The 23,263-nt window shown below is 45.7% G+C and overlaps 1 protein-coding gene across 1 annotated transcript in view; it reads right to left on the bottom strand.

The window, feature by feature from the left end:
- USP10 (ubiquitin specific peptidase 10) overlaps positions 1 to 20,001 on the bottom strand; it is a 67,359-nt gene extending 47,358 nt beyond the window's left edge. Inside the window, exon 1 of the mRNA XM_065898796.1 lies at positions 19,913 to 20,001. Coding sequence (XP_065754868.1) covers positions 19,913 to 19,933 — 21 coding nt within the window. The 5' untranslated portion in view covers positions 19,934 to 20,001. The remainder of the gene's footprint in view (positions 1 to 19,912) is intronic.
- Between the last annotated feature and the right edge of the window lie 3,262 nt (positions 20,002 to 23,263).

Here is a 23,263-nt window from a genome sequence, read left to right as displayed (position 1 = left end):
TAAGAGGATACCTATTCTGACCTAGAGAAAAATAATTATCACGTGGTCTCCCAAACTAAAGAAAAATCAACTTCCAAAATGTTAAATCTTGAAGGGGAAAAAAAAGGGCAAAACAAACCATGGATGTGCATCGGGGCAGGTCAATCTTTTGAAAGTCCATTTTTACTCCCCATCCCTACATGCCTGACCACCAAATAAGTCTCCTGTGTCCAGCATGAAGGAGGCATTCTCTAGTCTTTCTTGCCCCCTCTCTTTCCTACTTAAACTTCTTTTTAAAAACATATTTCAGGGGACTTTCCTGGCGGCACAGTGGTTAAGAATCCGCCTGCCAATGCAGGGGACACGGGTTCGAGCCCTGGTCCGGGAAGACCCCACATGCCACAGAGCAAATAAGCCCGTGCGCCACAACTACTGAGTCTGTGTGCCACAATTAATGAAGCCTGTGCACCTAGAGCCCGTGCTCCGCAACGAGAAGCCACCCCAACGAGGAGCCCTCGCACCGCAACGAAGAGTAGCCCCCCGCTCGCCACAACTAGAGAAAGCCTGCACACAGCAACGAACACCCAATGCAGCCAAAAATAAATAAATAAACAAAATTTATTTTTGAAAAAAACATATTTCAGGCTTCCCTGGTGGCACAGTGGTTAAGAATCCGCCTGCCAATGCAGGGGACATGGGTTCGAGCCCTGGTCCGCATGCCACAACTACTGAAGCCCATGCACCTAGAGCCTGTGCTCCACAATAAAAGAAGCACCAAAATGAGAAATCCGCGCACTGCAACGAAGAGCATCCCCCGCTCACCACAACTAGAGAAAGCCCGAGCGCAGCAACGAAAACCCAACACAGACAAAAATAAAATAAATAAGTGCATTAAAAAAATAAATAAAAACGTACTTCACTAAGAACTCCCTATTTGCAGGCAGATTCACTTTTCTGTCATAGATGTGACTCATGTTCCTGTGGACAAAAAGTCTTTCCTTTAAAACTGAGGCACAGTAAAATTAAGAAGACTGACAGTACCAAGTGCCGATGAGGTTGCAGAAGGAGAATTAGGCACTGCTGCTGCAGACATGAAAGGATATCACCACTTTAGAAAAGCTTGGCAGCTTCTTACAAAATAAAACATATACCTATCCTATGACATACAACCATTCTACTTCTAGGTATTTTAACCATGAGAAATGAAAACATATGTCCACACAAAGACTTGCACATGAATGTAGTCAACAACTTCATTCATAACAGTCAACACTGGAACAACAAATGTCTGTCAAGAGGTGAAGAGATAAACTGTGGTCCATCCATACAATGGACTATTACTCAGCCCTGAAAAGGAAGGAACTCCCACAACATGGGCAAATATCAAAAACGTTATGCTGAGTGAAAGAAGGCAGATAGAAGAGTACTCCCTATATAATTCCACATAAAGAAAATTCCAGAAAACAGAAATTTAGCCTATAGTGACAGAAAGCAGTAATGGACAGTGACAGTAATTGCCTGGCTAAGGGATGGGGATTCATGGTGAAGGGGCATGAGGGAAATTTCTGGGCAATGAAAATGTTCTATATCTTTACCATGGTGACAGTTACCCTGGTATATACATTTGTCAAAACTCAAACTGCAAGCTTAAAATCGGTACATTTATTGTATTAAATTATACCTCAATATGGTTGACTTTAATTAGACGCACATCTATAAATAAGGTGGATGAGGCAGCTGTATTATAAAAACAATTCTTGAAGACCAAAGACCATAATATTGCTTTTTCATTTACATAAGTAGAATTCTTAAGTACTCTATAAATATTCACACATCAGGACTTTTTTTTTTTTAAGATTTCATGTTCCTTGGTTCAAAGACTCTAACTAGTGCTACATAACACCACCTAAACTAGTAGGCATGTATTTGTACTGCGCTACCTGTTATCACTGTAACAGGCTCCTTTAAGCCTCCAACCTCAGATGGTTCATGACTGGCTTGGCCTTTATAACTGCCTAGATCTCCTGACCACCTACTCAAACTCCACACTACATACAGATAATAACTGCCAACAACGCTGAATCAAAACTAGTGTTGCACTAAACAGACTGCTCCATGAGCAGAAACTTGTTAAATCCATCTGTTCCACAGGATTTTTCACTTAATGCAATATGCTGGAACCAAACCAACAAAAGCTTGGCTACCGAAGGCCACCTGCCAGAAAGGAAAGTGCACCACTAAACCAGAGCTACACATTAAAAGACATCCAGGAAAAACGAAGTGTGACTACCTACATTATTTTCTTCTAATCTAATGGTCACTGCCAATGGTCTCTTCAAACACCTTGGAAAATCTAGAGATGACTACGAAAAAGGACTCATGTTAGCTGTTACACACACCCCTCTCCTTCCAATTTTAAGGAGGAAGTATAGAGAATATTCCCTTTCATGAATTACTTTGGTTGTTAATGAAAACCAAAGTTAGAAGAGTTGGTTGAAGCAGTAAAAGCTGCAAAATTACTATTTGCTGAAAATAAAAGAATGCAAAAGCAGGTGCTGAGGGCGTGAGGACCACCATGCCTACTGAGGAAGCAGTCCACTGCTTACTTTCTCAATTTAACCTCCACCTGATGGCCTGTTGAAAAACAGCCTCCGAAGACTGTAATTACGGAGGTACAGTTTACTTTACCAGCCAAAACAACAGACTGCACTCCATTCTTGAATTATGTAAGTTCACTGTTACGATTAAAAATCTTTTACTAGAAAAATGAAACTTGGGACTTCCCTGGTGGCAAAGTGGTTAAGACTCTCCGCTCCCAAGGCAGGGGGCCCAGGTTCAATCCCTTCAAGGACCTAGATCCCACATGCATGCCGCAACTAAGAGTTCACATGTCACAACCACGAAGCCCGAGAGCCACAACTAAGGAGCCAGCCTGCCACAACTAAGACCCAGCACAACCAAATAAATAAGTAAATAAATTTAATTTTAAAAAAAGAAAAGTGAAACTCAAGACTTTCCAGAAAGTCTCCCTTATGTTAAGTATGTGAAGCTCAGGCCTTCAGTATCCTAGAAAAGAAATTTTTTTCACCCAATCAACTCACAATACTCTGTTTTTCATATAAAGGCAGAAAACCAACCCCAGGAAGAGCTCACCAAGCAGGGGAACAGGGTCAGCTGTGCAGGACAAAGGCCTCAAGCAGTGCTTCTCAGCCTTGACTATACCTTAGAATCACCTGAGGATCCTCAGGCCACAATTCTGGGTTCAATGGTGGGAGGCAGGCTTCCTGTGTGACTCTGATGTGCAGTCAGGGTTCAGAATCACTGAACACAGGGGCATTCCCACACCCAGCGATTCAGGGATGGGAGAAACTAAGCAGACAACTGGAGGGAGGGCCAGCAGAGCTATTTCGACACTCGAGTATGCCCCCAAACCAGACAGAAGAAAGTATAAAACAATTTGAGATGACTGTTCACTCTACAGGAGGACCCACTGCTTGATGAACAATCAGAGCAAGTGTTTTTACAATGGGACCGACTTTAGTGCTTTTAAGGGTTTATTTATCATTAACACGTTAAAGGCAAACAGTCAGAAGAAAAACTAGAATGCAACCAAGCTAGAAATAATTTGATAGAAAAATTCCTCTCCAATGCCACTTTTCAGAAACGTCTTTTCCACAGACACTCCTTTGTAACTGAACTCATTTCCCATTTGCTCTTTTGCCTCAGTGAAATCTTTCACCTCCAACATGCTACTTTTTCAAAAATGACCTCCCAGTCTAAACCAAGATCACTCCACCTCCTTAAGCTAGTCAATCCATCAAGCACTTGATTAGTAATAAGATCTCTCTCACATGCACTTTTCATAATAATTTTACCTTCAGGGGATTCCGTAACTCTACAAGACTTGGTCCTGTTTCTTTAACCATTCTCTCTCCTCTGGGATGGCACCTGGATATTCCCCCACTAAGCAGCTCACCTATTCTCAGCTTCAAGTATGCTGATGAATTCCAAACCCACATCTTCGACTTGGATTGCCCAACTATACTCCAGTTCCATATTTCAAGCTGCCAGCCCCTAGGCTCTTCCACTGTTATGTTCTAGCTTAACCTTAAAATCAAAAGGTCCATTATTTTCTCAAAACCAGGTTTTACACTTATGCCAATAGCAAACTTCACTGTTCTTCCAATCTTCTAGATGAGAAACCTTGACGATTATCTTGAATTATAAACCCCAACTCCTGGCACAATCTCATCAAAATGTTCAAAAATTTTTATTTGGTAAAAACAGTAGCAACTGCATGAATTGAAATAAGCATTCTAATTAAGTGATGCGTCCTGACATCCCACACAGCCACACCTGAGACCCAGAGAACAGGATCTCAAGGAGTCAAAGGCAAGAGCAGAACCTTACTGAACACAGAATATACCTCAATAATAAGATTACTAAAAAAAAAAAGGTGTGGTGGGGGGGGCTTCCCTGGTGGCGCAGTGGTTGAGAGTCTGCCTGCTGATGCAGGGGACGCGGGTTTGTGCCCCGGTCCGGGAGGATCCCACGTGCCGCGGAGCAGCTGGGCCCGTGAGCCACGGCCACTAAGGCTGCGCGTCCAGAGCCTGTGCTCCGCAACGGGAGAGGCCACAACAGTGAGAGGCCCACGTACCGAAGGAAAAAAACTTAAGGAAGACTATAAGATACAATAAGAAACCATCAGACAGTCCAGCATGACCTGCCAAGGAGAAAGGACAGAGTCTGAAGTCTGAGGAGCCCAGGAGGAAACGAGAAACCTGGAACAAGAGTGGGGAGGGATGAAGCATCAGGTAAAGGACTTTGCGGCCATCCTCCCAATGTTCATTCTCTTCCTCCCCTGTTGGATAATGGTCACCCAGTTCAGAAGGCTGAAACCCCCCACTCCAGAGGGGAGCCAGCACGGCATGCCACCCCTGTAGCCCAGAGCACTTGGTTCAGGGTGACCCAGAGGGCACAAAGCTCAGGGCACTGCCAAGAATTTCGGGACACACACACACTCGTGCGCCGCTTTGTGCGCTGGGCACAAATGTGAAGCCCGCAACTACTGTAGCCATTTTGCCATCGGGGAGAAGACTAGGCTTAGGATAATAGCGATACAACACAAGTGAAGAGAAACCAGGTCTTCAAAGATGTCACTGAACCGATGAATCAAACCAACCTTGAAGCCTGACCTACCTACAGAATTTCTAGTGCCGTGAGCCAGTAAATCTCTAGTTTATGGTGTAAGCCAGTTAGAGCTGAGCTTTCTTTTACTTGTTATCAAAAGTATCCTGAGACAGAAGTGGAGTGAGTGATCCAGGAGATTCATACCAAGTAAGATCACTCAAAAAGCAAAAAAAAAAAAGTTAATCTGAAACCTAAGTCCTACTCACCCTCCCACATGGAATGCCCTCCTCCTTTCTCTCCATTTGCCCAAATCCTATTCATTTTCAAGGTCACTCATTGCTCACTTCCTTCACTCCCTGAATTCCCCCTGCAGAACTTGACATGTGCAGCACCTAGTTCAACACATCACACGTCTCAGAACCTAACCCAATGGTTCCCTCTGCTTCAGTCACCTGCTGAGTCACCCACTGCCTACACAGGGTCAGAACCCTCTGGCTGCCTTCCTGAGCAGCTACGAGCAGTAGCTAAACCAGCCTTCAGCAAACGTGAGCCAGCTGACTGGCAAATATTATATAAAAAGATCTTCCTCAATCTTCTGCAAATATTTCATAGTGTAACTTGCTTTTGATCAAATCAGTATGTAGTTTAAAAATAAAAACATAAAAAACTTCATGTTTTAATTTACCACTAATCATTTCCTTAATATTACTAAGCAAAATGTATCTCCCATTCTGCCTCCAAGTAACCAACGAATTAAAGATGTTCATCTTTCACTTTACAATACTGTGCTTTAACTATCTCTGGGAAATAAGATCATCCACTCATAGTGAGAAACAGCTAATAAATGGAGCCAAAAAATGCCAAACATTACTGTTTTTAGTATGCATAAAATATAACTTGTGGATACTCCACAGTACTTAAAAATAACATTGAAGGAAAATGTTTAATAATCAAGAGTGTTTACAATACAAGAAATGGGGAAAAAATACTAAACAACATACAGCATAGTCCTAGGTTATTAAAAAAGAAAATGCATTGTCACAAATACATTACAAGGAAGCCGCCCTGTTCCCTACGCATCCCGTGCCAACTGCTCAGGCCAAGGCCTTCGCTTCCTCCACCCCCGGCCCCAGGCTGAGTTGAGGCCTTCAGCACTTCTCAACTGGACCACTGAGTGCCTAACTGGTCTTCCTGCCCCCGGACTCATCCTTCACCCTCCAAACCACATGCAGCCACCACACTGCTTTCTCTAAAATGTGAACCTGATTATTTTGGTCCCTAGGAACAGGCTCGCAAGGCCCCGGAGACCTTTCAAGACAAAAGGCTCCAGCAGAGCACGCAAGAGGCCCCAGGGCTGCGCCCCACCGCCCAGAACTGCAGGCTCAGGGCCATCCACACAGGGTCTCTTGCCCAGAGCGCCCTCTCTCCCACCAGGAGGGGCGCCGCTGGCTTCTCCCCACATTACAGAACTCAGTTCCAAAGTCTGCCCTTCGGGAACTACTCTCCTAACAAACATGAGTTACTCACTCTGGACTTCAACAGCTGACGAGACTCTTTCCCACACTCAACCACGGACTTCCTGAACATACCGACGGTGTTATATCTTTCATTAATTTATCAATAATATTTTTGAGCACTTACTACATTCTAGGCCCGGGGAATGTATAAGTGAACAAGAGAAATCCTTGCCCTCGTTAATCTTACATTCTCGTAGGGAGAGAGAAAATGAACAAAGTAACTGTTAGGATATTAGATACAGGGTATCAGAAGGTGGTAGGTGCTGTGAAGAGAAAGCAAGGCAAGAAGGTGGTGGGGGTTCAGGAGGCTGTATTTTAAAGAGGCCAGGGAGGCAGGCCATCCTGAGAAGACATCACCCACACCGAAAGCGCCCAGGGCCAGGCAGCAAGCTCGTGGGCTGAGGCGGGGCATGCTGCAGCAGAGGGTCTCGGGTAGAGAGGACTTATTCGTACTCATTTTTGTGGCACTTAGCTGAGCTCAAAAAATAACCAGTGGATGGGGCCTCCCTGGTGGCACAGTGGTTGAGAATCCACCTGCCAATGCAGGGGACACGGGTTCGAGCCCTGGTCTGGGAAGATCCCACATGCCGCGGAGCAAATAAGCCCATACGCCACAACTACTGAGCCTGCGCTCTAGAGCCCACGTGCCACAACTACCGAAGCCCGACCGCGCGCCTAGAGCCCATGCTCCGCAACAAGAGAAGCCACCGCAATGAGAAGCCCACACACCTCAATGAACAGTAGCCCCCGCTTGCTGAAACTAGAGAAAGCCCATGGCAGCAACGAAGACCCAACGCAGCCAAAAATAAGTAAATAAAATAAAATAATAAAATAAATATTTAGGGCTTCCCTGGTGGCGCAGTGGTTGAGAGTCCACCTGCCAATGCAGGGAACGCGGGTTCGTGCCCCGGTCCGGGAGGATCCCACATGCCGCGGAGCAGCTGGGCCCTTGAGCCATGGCCGCTGAGCCTGTGCATCCGGAGCCTGTGCTCCGCAGCGGGAGAGGCCACAGCAGTGAGAGAGACCCGCGTACCGCAATAAATAAATAAATATTTATTTATTTAGTGGATAAATGTGACATTGGCTGAGATATCTAAGGTGACAAAGGTGGCGAACACAAAACATAACTGAGGCAAGCCAATGGAAAGTCCTCTTTCCACACTCACCGCTGACACACACTTGGGCTCTCCACCTTGGAAGGTAGACAGCTCTGTGGTTCTTGAATCTGGGGATAACAGCGTTTGTTCAGAGCAGGCCAACAAAGCATCAATGCTATGGACCACTAACTGGGACTGGGAAAGCTATGGTGAAGGCATTTTATTTACATCAGTAACGGTCCTCTGATCTCAGCTACACCTGTTGAGAAACAGCCCAAAGAATGAAACAAAACAGCTTATTAGCTGATACACAGATCAGTCACCTGGATTCAAGAAACTACACAACAGAGATAGAGAGAGTCGTGAAACCCTTAAAGGAAACTTAGAGGTCACCTGCATTCTTAATCCAAGAATTACAACCGATCTGAATACCTCAGGAGCAGCCCACCTCTTCTGCATCAGCTCTCATTATTACAAAGGTATTTCTAGGGAGGGCAAAGCTGTCCCGTGTGGTTCTGAACACCGTCATCCTGATCTTCAGTCCTAGAACTGGAAACACCAAAACAAACCCTCGTGCAGTTCTGAACCTGACAGCCAGCCAGCTGCTCCCACATGCAGGACAGTGGGGCCACTGGAGGGGAAGCAGACCCCTCAGCGCTCAAGAAAGCCTTCCTGAGCCCCAGGCCCCTCCCGGGCCCCTGTGCTCCTACCCCGAACACCTGCCAGACTCTATCTAGCCAGACGACCGTCTGTGTACTGTGCCCTCCGCCAGGCAGGGTCATGCTGTCCTTCCGCCACTCAGGCACTTGGCCCATTCGGGGCCAGCAGGCTGCAGGCCTCCGGGAAGGGCTGACTCACCAGGGAGGAAAGACACGGCACCCCCAGAATCAAAGTCCACAGGACCCTCCGGGCTCGCTGTGCACGACATATGTGGGCGGGAGGAAGCTAACTCAGATCTCTGTTTTCAACCAAAAAGAAGTCAATGGCAAAGAAACAAACTGGCAACGTATTTTACTTTCTGTCCACCTTAAAAAGAAAAGAAACTCATTTTTCAACATGTGTCAGTGGGTGAGAGGCAAACTCTTTCCAAACTGGGCTGCGGCAACTGTGTCCAGGACTAGTCATGGCTAGGATATTGCTACAGTGTCACTGCGTGTGAAGTTCAATTTACAGCCAGTAAACTTCCAGCCAAAACTGAAGAGAACGCTTTTTAAGGTTTTTTTTTTTTAAGCTATCTCTTAGCTCGTTCTCACTGAATAGAACTCTAGTCACAGATGAAAAAGGAAGTTTGTGCTCCTGGCACTTAACTCACACTGTGTAGTGTGGCATGGAAAAGCCAAGAATTCAGTAAGAACCAAGACGGAACCAAGAGTGATTATTTTAACACCAATTTGTGACAAACTGGAGACAAGAACTTCTAAGCTGACAAATCCATGACCAGCAACCAAAAGAAGGCAGCAAGAGTTTCCGGCAGCAAATTGGCTTAATGCTCTGCACAAATCCCCAAAGAGATCTTGACCACAAATGGGCTTCGGGATGAATTAGGAATTCTGTTCCATCTCGCTGGGACATCAGACGGTCACAGTTAAATCGAGCTGTGGCCGAGTCTGTGCTGCCCTCACACCGTCCACAAGGGCCCCATCTCACCGCACGGAGCACAGCAGTCTCTCGTGGCTACGGGGAACATAATGTTCATGTATGTGTGGGTGTGTGTATATATATATATATGTGTGTGTGTGTGTGTGTGTGTGTATATTTGTAATTGTGTTTTGCAGCTTATGAACCCCAACACAGGCCTCAACACAGAGCAAGAGCTGGATACATGTTTGTTGAGAAGGAATGAGTCAATGAGTTAGTTACTGAACTTCAAACAACACTGACCTCTCATTCTGAAGACCCAGTACGGCAGGTCTTCAAACGGCAACATTTTCAGGCTCCTCAATTCACTCTACTCAGTGCTAAAATTAATATTATCTCTCAGAGAGCCACAAACCTGTATCTTTTGTTGTTGTTCATACCTAACCTAGACTGGAAAAGTTTTTAAATGTGCAAAATAAGATTTAGTTAATCCTATTCATGGAAAAGTGCTCGGCAGGTTAAGGGAAAAGGCTGTAAACAAAACTATGTGGAGGGAGACTTCCCTGGTGACGCAGTGGTTAAGAACCCGCCTGCCAGCGCAGGGGACACGGATGCGAGCCCTGGTCCGGGAAGATCCCACATGCCGCGGAGCAACTAGGCCCGTGCACCACAACTACTGAGCCTGTGCTCTAGAGCCCGTGAGACACAACTACTAAAGCCCACACGCCTAGAGCCCGTGCAACAAGAGAAGCCACCACAATGAGAAGCCCGCACACCACAACGAAGAGTAGCCCCACTCGCCACAACTAGAGAAAGCCCGCATGCACCAACGAAGACCCAACACAGCCCCCAAAATTCATTAATTAATTAATTAATTTTAAAAGAAACTATGTGGAGGCTCTGACACCTGCATATGGCTGAGGCCCTGGGGGGCTGAGGGAAACACAGACTTGGGGGCCTAATTAGGAGTCCCTACTTAGTGTGTCTGGATGGCCACCAGGATGCCAGGTGACCTGATGAGAGAAGACCATGACCAAGGATCACAACTTAAAACATACTATTACATAAAAGGATCCCAAACGTCTAAAATTTACTACAAAGAGTACCAAAGGGAAGCATTTCAAAATATTAACAAACGTCATCCCAAACGTCGTGAGTTACTAGGGGTGATGCTTTTCCTAACATTTTCTTTATTTTCTAGGAGCATAATCAAGTACCTAACGCTTGTTTTAAAGGTGCCCCCCCAAAACAGAAAGGGAATAATGTCCCCAAATGACCTTCACCTACCAACTCTACCCAACTATCACTGAGGATATTCAAGGGCTATTTGCCTTGCATTAATCTGCCTCAGATGACCCCAAAAGAATGTCCTAATTTTTACCCCCTCAAAGTTTTGAGATTTAAGATGCTTGAGGTGCTGAGGTGAGCAGAGCGAACACTCTGAGATCTGGAGGAGAGCCGGAAGAGGGACACACCCTTGCCACCCCATGCAGGACCTCAAGCGGGCCTCTGCACAGCCATCTCCCTTAGCAACGCTAACAGAGAGCGGGACGACCCACTTCCTCGAACCCATGCTTTCCCACAGATGCCCACCTGCTGACAAGGGCAGACGCCGTCTAGGCTGGACTCGCAAGGTCCCTCGCCCCTCCTGACTTCGGTCCCGGCCCCTCACCCTATACGCCAGGCACCCATCGAGCCCACGTGCTCCGGCGTACCGCAGGCTTTGAGACTTTGGTCCTCTGCATGCTTTCCCTCCACACCCTGTCCTCGTGCTTCTCTGCTCAAATGTCGCCTTTCTAGGAGAGTCATCTTCCCAGCTTCCCCTGATCTCCCCCTTGTCCAATCCACGTGACGCTGCCACTCCTCCCCACCTCCACGGCACCCTGCCCACTGTGGTTCGTGGGAGGCCCCCGTGAGCCCACTGGGACGGTTCTGCAGGGTGGGCAGAGTGTGAGGGCGTGCCGCCCTCCTCCACACTCTCCCCGGGGTAAGGCTGGCCGCCCGCACCTCAGCACCCAGCGTTCTGGGTTCTCAGGGGCTCCCCACACCCTCCAGCTGGCAGAGCCGTCTCCGGCTGGGTATCAGCCAAGGCGCCGCTTCCGGGAGCCCATCCTTGACTTCCCAGGGCCACGCCGACAGACCTTGTGCCCTCCCTCCCGACTCAGTCCTCAGCTTGGAATGACACAGGCATTACTGTGACTATCTGATTAGCGTCTGTCTCCCTCACTAGACAGTAAGCTCCCTGGTAAGAGGGACAATGCCCGTCTCTGCTCATCACTCCATCCTCAGTGCCTGGTACACAGTAGCCACTCAATAGCTACCTGCTGAATGAATGAATGCATGCATGAATGAATGAATGAAAGTCTTTGACTGTATTGTTCACACCTCTGTTACAGGAATTAACACCCTAAAACAGTATTTTCCAATTAGCCTGTTTCCCTCTCCCACTACCCTGAGAACTTCTAAAGCACAGAAACTCTCTTTTCAGCTCTATGCTGCTAATGCCTGGCCACCAAAATTTTTTGTTTGAACAATTACAAAAGGTATAAAGTCCTTTATATGTAGTTCTGAATAAAGGTGTCTGGTATCCTACAAATTAATTCCAAAGGACACAGAATGCAACCCCTTAAAGACCTCATTTTGCACTTTATTAGAAGTAGTTGAATATGGTTTCTGGGGAGAGGACCTGACATGAGAAATGGGAGTTTTTTTGGATGTTTTTCTTTCTTTTGCCATTGCAGTACTTTGATAAAAACAAAGTGGGAGGGACTTCCCTGGCAGTCCAGTGGTTAAGACTCCACACTTCCACCGCAGGGGGCATAGATTCGATCCCCGGTAAGGGAACTAAGATCATGGCGTGGCAAAAAAAATAATAATAATAAATAATGATAAATAAATCAACAAAAACACAAAGAGAGAGGTGAACAAAGCCTGATTTTGGAGGAGATGGGGAAAACCCAGGTTCATTACCCAATTCCCCACTATGCACTAGGGTTGATGACCTATCAACCTCTCCAAATAACAAAAGGGTTGTCCTCTCAGTAATCTTCTTTAGTGCAGAGTTGACCAAGAGACAAGAATTTAATTTTGAATCAGACATTTTTTTTACAATACAGAAACTGAACAGCATGGCTGCTATAATTAAGGGGTTGAACATCTTCAAAATATCATTTCTTTTTAAAATAATGGTTTGGGCATTTTAATAGTCATAAATTTCTACAGCACTTCTACAGTTCTCAGTATACGGGTCCCAGGGAACCACTTTAACCTCCAGAACATCTGCTCCATCCCCTGGCAAAATTTGGTAAAAATAAGAACACTTCCTATACTTGAATAGATGCCTTCAATAGTTTTAGAAACAAGACTAGCTCCAAAAAATCCAGCTCAGTGACTACCTGGTTAGAAGAGACCGCATTATGAGACAAGGGAACAAAAACAACAATGCCCAAACACAAAAAGGCACAGAAGACAGACATCAAGGTGAGGACCGAGGATCAGGGAGGAAGAGAGGGACATACTTTTTACTTTAAATATTTCTGTTTCAGAAATTGCAAGTCTTTATTCTGTATTTTAAAATAAAATCAGTGGGACTTCCCTGGTGGCGCCGTGGTTAAGAATCCACCTGCCAATGCAGGGGACACGGGTCCGAGCCCTGGTCTGGGAAGTTCCCACATGACTTGGAGCAACTAAGCCCATGCGCCACAGCTACTGAGCCTGCGCTCTAGAGCCCGCAAGCCACAACTACTGAGCCCGCGTGCCACACTACTGAAGCCCTCGTGCCTAGAGCCCATGCTCCACAACGAGAAGCCACCGCAATGAGAAGCCCGCGCACCGCAACGAAGAGTAGCCCCCGCTCGCCGCAACTAGCGAAAGCCTGCACGCAGAAATGAAGACCCAACGCAGCCAAAAATAAATTAATTAAAAATCAGTAAGAACTTTCACCAAAATGCACTCTACACAAAATTTTGTAATTAATAATTAGTAGCAGATTAGCAACCCTTAGTAATTACTAACACATTAATATCTTTAAACATGTAAACCTTTATTTCATTCATTTGCCCATTCCATGAACCTTCACTGAGGAACTACCATGGGGGAGTCACACTGTGAAACATCAGGCCTTTATCAGTTCGGCCAAGTAGAAAAGGCAAAGGATAGAAGTCCAAAGACCTGCTCTTAAGTCCCTGATGGCTCATTTAAGAGCCATGCGACTTCACATCACAACCTCTTTTTTTAAACTTTTTTTAAATTTTTATTTATTGATTCATTTATTTTTGGCTGCATTGGGTCTTTGTTGCTACGCGCAGGCTTTCTCTAGTTGTGGCGAGCGGGGGCTACTCTTCCTTGCGGTGTGCGGGCTTCTCATTGTGGTGGCTTCTCTTGTTGTGGTGCACGGGCTCTAGGTGCATGGGCTTCAGTTTTGGCACGCGGGGTCAGTAGTTGTGGCTCGTGGGCTCTAGAGCGCAGGCTCAGTAGTTGTGCATGGGCTTAGCTGCTCCGCAGCATGTGGGATCTTCCCGGACCAGGGCTCAAACCTGTGTCCCCTGTATTGGCAGGCGGATTCTTAACCAACGCGCCACCAGGGAAGTCCCACAACCTCTTGAGTCTCACTTTATTCATCTGTAAAATGATGATAATACATTACAGAGTTGCCGTAAGGATCAAACCAGTCACGGCACTTCATAAACCATGCAGCTTATACACTGCACAACTTTCTCCACATGCTGATTGCTGCAATGCTTAAGTTTATAATAAGTATGTTATTCCTTATCCAATTATCCGATCTACCCAGAAGGCCTACTCTCCAGGGTCTCAAATAAATACACACATCTTGGCAGCCACTTGAGGGGAATTACTATTTAAATATCTAGAGAAGTTTTTTATAACATCAGGCAAGAATCTCTGAAAACTCCAGAATTAAATGTCATTTTCAAATTCTCTTCTATCCCCCCCCAAGTCCTATCACAAGAAAAAAATTGATGTTTTCAAAAAAAAAAAATAGAAAGGGTATATATTTTAACGATGAAAGTCTCTCAAAGGAGGCAACTGCTTCACTCCTCTGGAGTTATGAACTGTCTAAAATAGGAGAGACACAAAAGAGGGACACCAGAAATCCTCTTGACAATTATCAGAATACCAAATAAATTCACAAGTTGAGTGGCCCTGACTAAATTTAAATGAATATAATAAAATTTAACATGTATTGCTTATATCCAGAGCAAAGGATACCATCATGTTTATGCAAGAACAATTAAACAATGCAGACTAACTCATTAGACCAAAAGGCCATCAAAACGTCCCCCCCAGAGCCATGTATTACATGTTCTTGGGCGGTGCTAGTTCTAGTTCACAAGGCCCATGGCTTGCAACTTGTAATTTATACAGATATCCAGCTTTATTCAACATATTTTAAAACACAGAAGTGAGTGTTTTTGACTTGTACTCACAATAATGATAAACTTCTATTTTTGTGAACAGTGAGGAGAGTAAGTTGAGAAAATGGTCTGAAAAGCTGTCCCCACCGCTTCCCGTGCAACCAGCGCACCTCATGGGACTAAAGCCCCAGGAGCGGGGGGGGGCATGGTATTCATGGGACCCCTCCCTTCCCACCCCAGCCAGCTCGTTCACAGTAACAGGTCTGTAACATGAACCCCTCTATTTTGTGCGGTCTTAAATGCACATTTTTTCCTACATTCAGTTTCTTACAGCAGGAATACCTCTAATATTATTCAATTAACATTTAAGGGTTTTTTTCACAGTAGCTCCAATGACAACGTAAGTTTGCAGCTGTCACGGTGAATCTTTTGAAACTTTAAAGACTACTTGCTACAAAAGAGCACGGGCATGCCAGCATTTCTTCATAAAACAAGTACAAATGGGGAAACAAAACTGTACCATCAGAAAAAGAGAGGGAGAGAGAGAGAGAGAAAGGCGGGCAGCTATATGTAAAACCAAAGGCACAAGAGTGGGGCACCAGCCTTTCTATTAGGAGGTACTTTCATTTCTAATGCACTACTTGTGAGACTCTTAAATCACAGAGTGTGGACTTACGAGATGGCCCTTGAGCTGATACCAGAAAAATACATTGAGAACTGGTCTGAAGAGTGACAACCAGTAAAGCTGCAGACGAAGCCCAGGAGGGAGGGGCCTGAGGGACAAGAGCAGGCGTCCTGGGTGCGCAGACCCTTGGTGCAGACCTGGGCTAACGCTCTGCAGGCACATGGTCATCTCTCAATTCTCAAGTGAGCCAGAAAGGGAAAGTCCAGGAAGACACCCTGTATTCTCTCACTCCCTGCCCCAAACCACACTTCCACTCTACACCTCACCGACCCTGTTCCCAGGAGAGGGCAACCTGAGCACAGCGCCTTTCAAAACAGGGAGCAGCGTGGAGCTATTGGTTCCTTGGGTCTCCTGCTGAAAATGGGGTCATATCTGCGGAGCTTTTAAACAGTCAGAAAGTAGCCCACTCATGGAAAGTCTACACTCTGAAGACTCCACATCTAGGTTTACGATAGATTCTACAATTCCTGATTCTTGAAACAAACAGTACTATAAACCTACCCCACGGGCTACCTTTATCTTGCCTATTGTTCTTAGTACAGACTGCACTGACAGAAACGGTCACAGAAAGACCTATTGGGAGATCACTTCAATAAACAGGAAAACTGCAGTCCAAGCACATGTAAGTCTTTGGAAATGAACATCTACACTGCTGAAGTAGCACTAAAGTGACAAATGACAGTAATCCAGTGGCCCAAGGCCAGTAAATTCCACTGCAAACAGATTTATCTGTCTTGTGCCACAGTGATTCTTGCATGTGTGGCAGTAAAGACAACTGTAACAGCGTAATTACAAATTCAAAAGCAAGTGCTTCCCACTGTTTTGGTATTTAGTATATTATCAGTAAGAAGTGTCCTCAGCAACCACCCTTAATGTGCCACTTGAAAAACCAGATCCATTAACAGCAAGTATTTGCCTGTCTGAAATTTGTAAAAACACAAGAACAAACAAAAAATAACCCTGACGAACTATAATTCAAGCAGAGACGATACAACTTTTCTCAATTACTTCAATATTATATTCTGAACACAGCACAAAGTAAATGTGCCACTAGGCCTGGCATTAAATAATCATTAAGCTTTGGAATTCTTTTCTCCTTTAAGTTTTCCTATGCAAACCACTATTCAAGTCACTTCAGTTCCACATAAAAAAGCTCTCGAATATATGTCCTAACTGTTGCTCTAGAGAGGAATTTGGAATGAGGCGGTCCACTTACTATCTGCTCATTTCAGGACCCTGGTCCCCACAAGACAGGCTCCAGAGGGTGAGGGTGAGGCCCTGGATAAGGCTCATCTCCACTGCTCCTGTGTAAAAACCACTGAGGCGACCACCAACGCACAAGCTTCAAATGGCTTATCTAGTCTCAGGACATGTTTCAAGATTTTGCTGTCACGATGCAAAGGAAAACTGGTATCTCCAAATATCCCGTATTTCAAATAATTTTATTTACTTCAGTTGCTCACTATGAAACTCCAATAAAAATGTATCTCTTTGGAGAACTACTAATACAGCTTTCAGTTACAAAGATATGCAACGATACAGCAACACTCTACCATATGCTGTAAACTGGATCCAAGAAATTCCACAGTGTAAAATGTGGGCGCCACAATGCTGTATGTGAGGCAGTGAAAAGAGGAGGGGGAGCCCGCTGCACAGGACCAGGACGGGAGCAGCCACACGATGTCCAAATAGGATGTACGAAGCATTATTGTAGAGTTTTCACTATAAATGACTGCAATGATCACAAAAATCTCTTCTGGTTTACGGCAGAATTGGTCAGTTCAAATTAATTACCCCAAATCATTTAAATCAGTTCCCTCATGCCAACAAATGTCAGAGATGTACTTTCACTTCAACTGTCAAAGTTCGCTGTATTTATTAAAATGTGTTGAAAACTACTGGCATCAGAAAAGTTTCTAAGTTTTGCACTGTTTCATGTCAATCCCGGGAAAAGGGTTCAATCATTGGTATGGAAATAGGCTATAAACTATATAAATGTTTTAAACTGTAACCTTAAAAATCCAATTTTAAAATAGGACCCTTATAAAAACTTAATAAAAGAAAAAAGAAAAGAAAATAGGACCCTTACTGTTAATCTGTGATTGATATCCCCAATAATAAACAAGTAACACGCATAATAACAAGTAACAGTGCCTAGCAGAGAGCAAGAGCCCAACCAATACTTGGTGAATTAATGAATGGCCATGACTGCGGCAGGACCTTCAGGACAGCAGGCAACTGAATAAAACAAAATTATCAAAATGCTTGGCCTGACTCAAGCAGGATCCAATCATTAAAGCCTATCACATATGTTTCATTACTTGTTTTCATTACTACTCTTCTAAAAAGAAAATTAGGAAAAGAAAGAAAAATATGAGAACTCATACTATTTCCTTTCCTACCTTCTGCATGCTACAACTTAAAAGCATTTTAATCACACTTTAATTTTTTTTACAAATTTATTTTTGGCTGCATTGGGTCTCTGTTGCTGTGTTTTCTCTGGTTGCGCCACGCAGGCTTCTCACTGCAGTGGCTTCTCTTGTTGCGGAGCACAGGCTCTAGGCACGCGGGCTTCAGCAGTTGTGGCACGCAGGCTCAGCAGCTGTGGCGCACGGGCTTAGTTGCTCCATGGCATGTGGGATCTTCCCGGACCAGGGCTCGAACCCGTGTCCCCTGCATTATGTTCAGCTAACTGTTGCCACTCCAATTTTCTAAAGATGTGTATAGGCAATATTGCTGTATAAAACATAAATACTAGGACATTTAGGAAAGTAAATGAAATTACAATCACTTTTAGCTATTCTCACCACTCATTAACATTTCACTTTGCATTGCGATTGGTGCTTCTGATAATGGAAGTGGGGACTTCCCTGGTGACGCAGTGGTTAAGAATCCACCTGCCAATGCAGAGGACAGGGTTCGAGCCCTGGTCCGGGAAGATCCCACGTGCGGCGGAGCAACTAAGCCCGTGCGCCACAGCTACTGAGTCCGTGAGCCACAACTACTGAAGCCCGTGCACTTAGAGCCCGTGCTCCGCAACAAGAGGAGCCACCGCCATGAGAAGCCTGCGCACCCCAAGGAAGAGTAGCCCCCGCTCAACGCAACTAGAGAAAGCCCGTGCGCAGCAACAAAGACCCAACGCAGCCAAAAATAATAATAAAATTAAAATTTTTTTTTAAATAAGAGCAAAGCTTAATTTAAAAATAAAATTTAAGGTGAGAAAAAGGTAAACACCAAATCTCTTAAGGAAACAAATCTTTGAATTGCACCCTTGTAAAACTTATTCAACCACTACTAAGCCCTTTTTTTGTGCAAAGAACTATACTGAGTTACTTTAAAACGCAAATGTACAAGTGAACAAAAGTTTAAAGCGGAAAGTTGTAGAGCAAACTAAAGTGCCTAAAGTTTAACAAAATTGCTGCTTCCTGTAAGATCTCATTTTTTTTTAAGTTATCGAGTCTCAAATTCTACGACACGCATTAATTCCAATAGTTACTAAAACCTGACTCTATTTCCAAAAGGGCAAGAAAAACCAATTGCTTTGAAAGGGTTACGATTTACCGGCCACCAGTTTTCCAACAGCTACTTTGTTTCATTTTCCCTTATTTAATACAACAGCACACTGAGATGATATAAAAACGCGCAATAACTTCTAGGGCTTAGAAGTCAACACATCAGCGGTCCACAGCAAGCCTGACAATACCACATGCCGATTTTTATCCAGACCAATTGTATTTGGGGGAGTGGGGAGAGGGAATAAGAGTTCAACTCTACACTCATATCTCTCTAAAAGGGTGAGATTTACTCTTTCTTTCCACTACGGGATTATCACAAACGACCCCTAAGATACCGCTCTGACAGGGTGCGTTAGTAGTGTCAGCCAGGCTGAGGCGGATTCGTGCAAAAGATGTCACTCAAAGGCAGGTACAAGTATGGTCCTGGCGAGTTATTTCGAGTTTTCTTTGCACCAGTAACCTTAGGCTGCTTCTTAGTGACTTGAGTCTAAAAGTCAGAACACCGGCAAGCCGCCCCCCCCGCCCCGGGTCAATCAAACTGCGAAAGCAACCTTTGGGGCCATGGGGAAAACGAGGCACCCCAAATCTTGGTGGCTCGTTCCAGGCAGAGAGGCGACCACAGGGCGTGGAAGGCTGTGCCGCCCCGGGGCCTCCCGAAGATTCCCGGTTGCCTCCCGGGGCAGCCAGGGCCCCATCTGCACCGCCGGCTCGCCCCGCGGTCCAGCCCCGAGGTTAACCCCTTCGCGCCCCCCACGCCCTCTCCAGGCCGGCCCGGGCGCCCTCTCTCCGCCGCCCCTCTGAAGCGGGGCCCGGTGGGCTCTGGCGCGGGGCGGGCCGGGCAGCAGGCGGCGGAGGCGCGGAGGCGCGGAGGCGGCGGGAGGCTCGGGGCCTAGTCCCGGGCAGCGTGTCCCGGCGCCCTCCCCCACTCCCACACGCTCGCTCGGGGCCGGGGTGCGCCCGCCCGCCCGTCCGCCCCGGCGCCCACCCGCCCGCGGCCCGGGGCCCCTTCCCGCCGAGGGCGCCGGCCGGGTGCTACCTGCGGGTTGCGGAGGGCCATGGCGGCCCGTTTCAATGAGCCTCGGCGCTCGTCCGACTCCTCACGCTGCTTCCCCCGCCGCCGCCATCTTCTCGCCCGCACATACACACTCGCATCGGCCGCCGCGCCTGCGCACTGGCCGCGTGCCGCGGGGCGCGGGGAGGCCGGGCGCGCCGAGCGCGCGCTGCGCAGGCGCGGCCGACAGGTGGGCGTACGCGGCGGGAGTCGGCCCGGGGCGGACAGCGAGCCCGCGGCCCTCAGCGGATGCGGGCCCGCCCGCCGCGGACCTGGAGCTCCCGGGTCCGGCTGCGGCGCCGGAGGGGAAAGGACAGTGGATGGAGGTGATAACGCCAAAGCGCCCGGTCGGCCCGGCTTTCTTACCAGCCGGGAGGCCACCTGGATGGCGGGCGGGACTCGGGATGTCCGGAGCCCGGGAGCCGCGGCCTGAAGTCCGCCCGCGCCCCCGAACCCCAGGATCGTCCTGGGCGGGGGTCGTCCTTGGGCCGGGGCCTCCGAAGTGCGCGCTGAAGATCTCAGAGTAGTCCCGGTTTATCGAGGTCACATCCGTCCATTCATTAATTTATTCACTTTTCATTCATTCCACAAACACTATCTGAGCGTCTACTTTGTGCCACGCCTTTAGCTAGGCATTGGAGAATATTTTGAAGAAATAAAAATGAAAACGCACCGGTAAAGCGTTTAGGATTGGGGTCTGGCAAATAGTAAGCACTCAGCGTTGTCTATCACACGCATACATGCACGCATACAGACAGACCAGCTTTCGGGCCATTGGTTCAAGAAACAGTGAACCCCCTACCCGACCATGCAGTTTATCACCTACTTTGGTCCTTCTAGCTGAGTGATTCGGGCAAGTTAATTCCGTTTCCTAAGTCTTTGGTTTCCTCACCTGTGAATGAGGCTAATAAAATTTCTTAACTCCCAAGATTTCTGTGAGGATCAAATTAGGTGAGTGTGAACGTACCAGCCCTCAATAAACATTAGCTTCTGTGATTATTATTCATAACCATGATCGCTGTTTTCAAGTGCTCAGCAAACAGACAGAGAGGCTACTATTACCAGACCCCGTGCTGAGCAGAGGGAATCAACAGTAAGATCCATTGCCACATTCCATAAGGCAGAGGGCCTGGTCTTTGCAACAATGGGATGCCATGAAAAATATAAAAAGGGGAAGGGATTGTCTAAAATAAAAGAGCTTAACTGATACAAACTACTATATATAAAATAGATAAAAAATAAGATCCTACTGTATAGCACAGGGAACTATATTCAATAGCCTGCGATAAACCACAATGGAAAAGAATATGAAAAAGAACATATATACGTATAACTGAATCACTTCTCTGTACAGCAGAAGTTAACACATTTTAAATCAACTATACTTCAACACAAAATTCTAAAAATAAAATAAGAGATTAAAAAAAAAAAACCAAATACAGTGCGTGAATCTTGATTGGATACTGGTGTTTTTTAACCTGGTAAATATTTTTTGACGGAGAAAGATGCGTATGGCTTGGATGTAGATGATTTTAGTGAATTATTGGTAACTTCCATAATATAATAATGATATTACACTCATGTGAGAGAATGTTCTTTTGTTAGGATATACATCTGAAGAATTTAAGGGTGAATGTCATAATACCTGAGTTATTTTTTAATGGTGCAACAAAAAATAAAATTATATAAGCACACACAAATAGACATAGAGGGAGAGAAAGTAAATAATGCAAAATGTTAACAGTTGTTGGATCTAAGTGGTACCATCAACTTTTCTGTACGCTTGAAAAAAAATTTTAACAAAAAGCTTGGGAAGGGAATTCTCTGGCGGTCCAGTGGTTAGGACTCCGTGCTCTCACTGCGGTGGCCCGGGTTCAATCCCCAGTCAGGGCAATATGATCCCACAAGCCCCGCGCCTCGGCCAAAAAAAAAAAAAAAAAAAAGCTAGGGAAACAATACAATACTGTATCCATGCTATGGTTAAAACCACAGAAAAATTCTGCCTACATATAGAGAAAGACAGGGAGGGATATGAAAACACATTGGTGACATAATGGTTGATATATGATTTTCATCATAACGGTTCTTGAACAAAAAATCAAAATTATGGGACTTCCCTGGTGGCACAGTGGTTAAGAATCTGCCTGCCAAAAAAGGGGACACGGGTTTGAGCCCTGGTCCAGGAAGATCCCACAGAGCAACTAAGCCCACGTGCCACAGCTACTGAGCCCGCGCACCTGGAGCCTGTGCTCCGCAATGAGAGAAGCCACCACAATGAGAAAAGCCCGCGCACCAAAACAGAGTAGCCCCCGCGCGCAGCAACAAACACCCAACTCAGCCAAAAAAAAAAAAAAAAAATCAAAATTATGATCAATGATACTCAGTTCTAATTTTCAAATCACTTACAGAGATATTACCACAAGTTGTTTTTTTTAATGTTGACACTATTTGGGTGTTTTGGGGGTGGGTTTTTTTTTTTGGTTGTTTGTTTTTTTGGGTTTTTTTGGCCGCACTGGGTAGCTTGCAGGATGTTAGTTCCCCAACCAGGGATCAGACTCGTGGCGTGCCCCCTACATTGGAGTCCTGGAGTCCTCTCACCACTGGACTGCCAGGGATTACCAACAGTATGTTTTATGTTTGTTTGTTTTTAATGGTGGCACCACATAATTTCAAGACAAGGAGATAAATATGAAAAGGAAAATATGAACAAACACTGTGGGCCCTGCAGTCCTTAGCAAACCCTCATACTTGCAATAAGAGACAAGGGAGGAGCCCAGAGTTAAGACAGGCCAGAAATAAAATCCTGAGTCCCCCACTCACTGGGTTGCGTGAATTTCAGCAGGTTACTTAAACTTTCTATGACTCTTTTGTAAGAGGAGGTGTGATAGGCAGAAAAATCTCATCCCAAAACTGTTCACTTCCTAATCTCCAGAACCCGTGCAGATGTTGAGAAAGGGAGAGAGGAGTATTTTCCTGAAAAGTATAGTCCTAATAAGGAATGGCCTTTTTTAAGAAAAAAAGAAAAAAAAGGGAATGACCTTTTTTGGTAATTATAGACATTTTTCTCTGTTGCTCTGTGAAAAGCAGACAACTTTCTTAAAGGAAAACTGGAAAGTGGAATGTGAAATCATCTCTGAATTTTTCGTGGTAAAAGGAATTTTGCAGATGGGATTAAATTGAGGACTTTGAGATGAAGAGATCATTCTGGATCATGTGGGTGGGACCCATATAAACACAAAGATCCTTAAAAAAAAGGAGTGAGGAAGCCAGAAGGTCAGACAATCAGAGAAGTAACAAGTGGGGGGGGGGGGGGTGGGATTTCAAGATGCTAAGTAG

Source organism: Phocoena phocoena, chromosome 20 (assembly GCF_963924675.1).
Source record: "Phocoena phocoena chromosome 20, mPhoPho1.1, whole genome shotgun sequence".
Taxonomy (NCBI): domain Eukaryota; kingdom Metazoa; phylum Chordata; class Mammalia; order Artiodactyla; family Phocoenidae; genus Phocoena; species Phocoena phocoena.
Note: the sequence above shows the minus strand (reverse complement) of the source record. Positions and strands in the feature narration are given on the sequence as shown.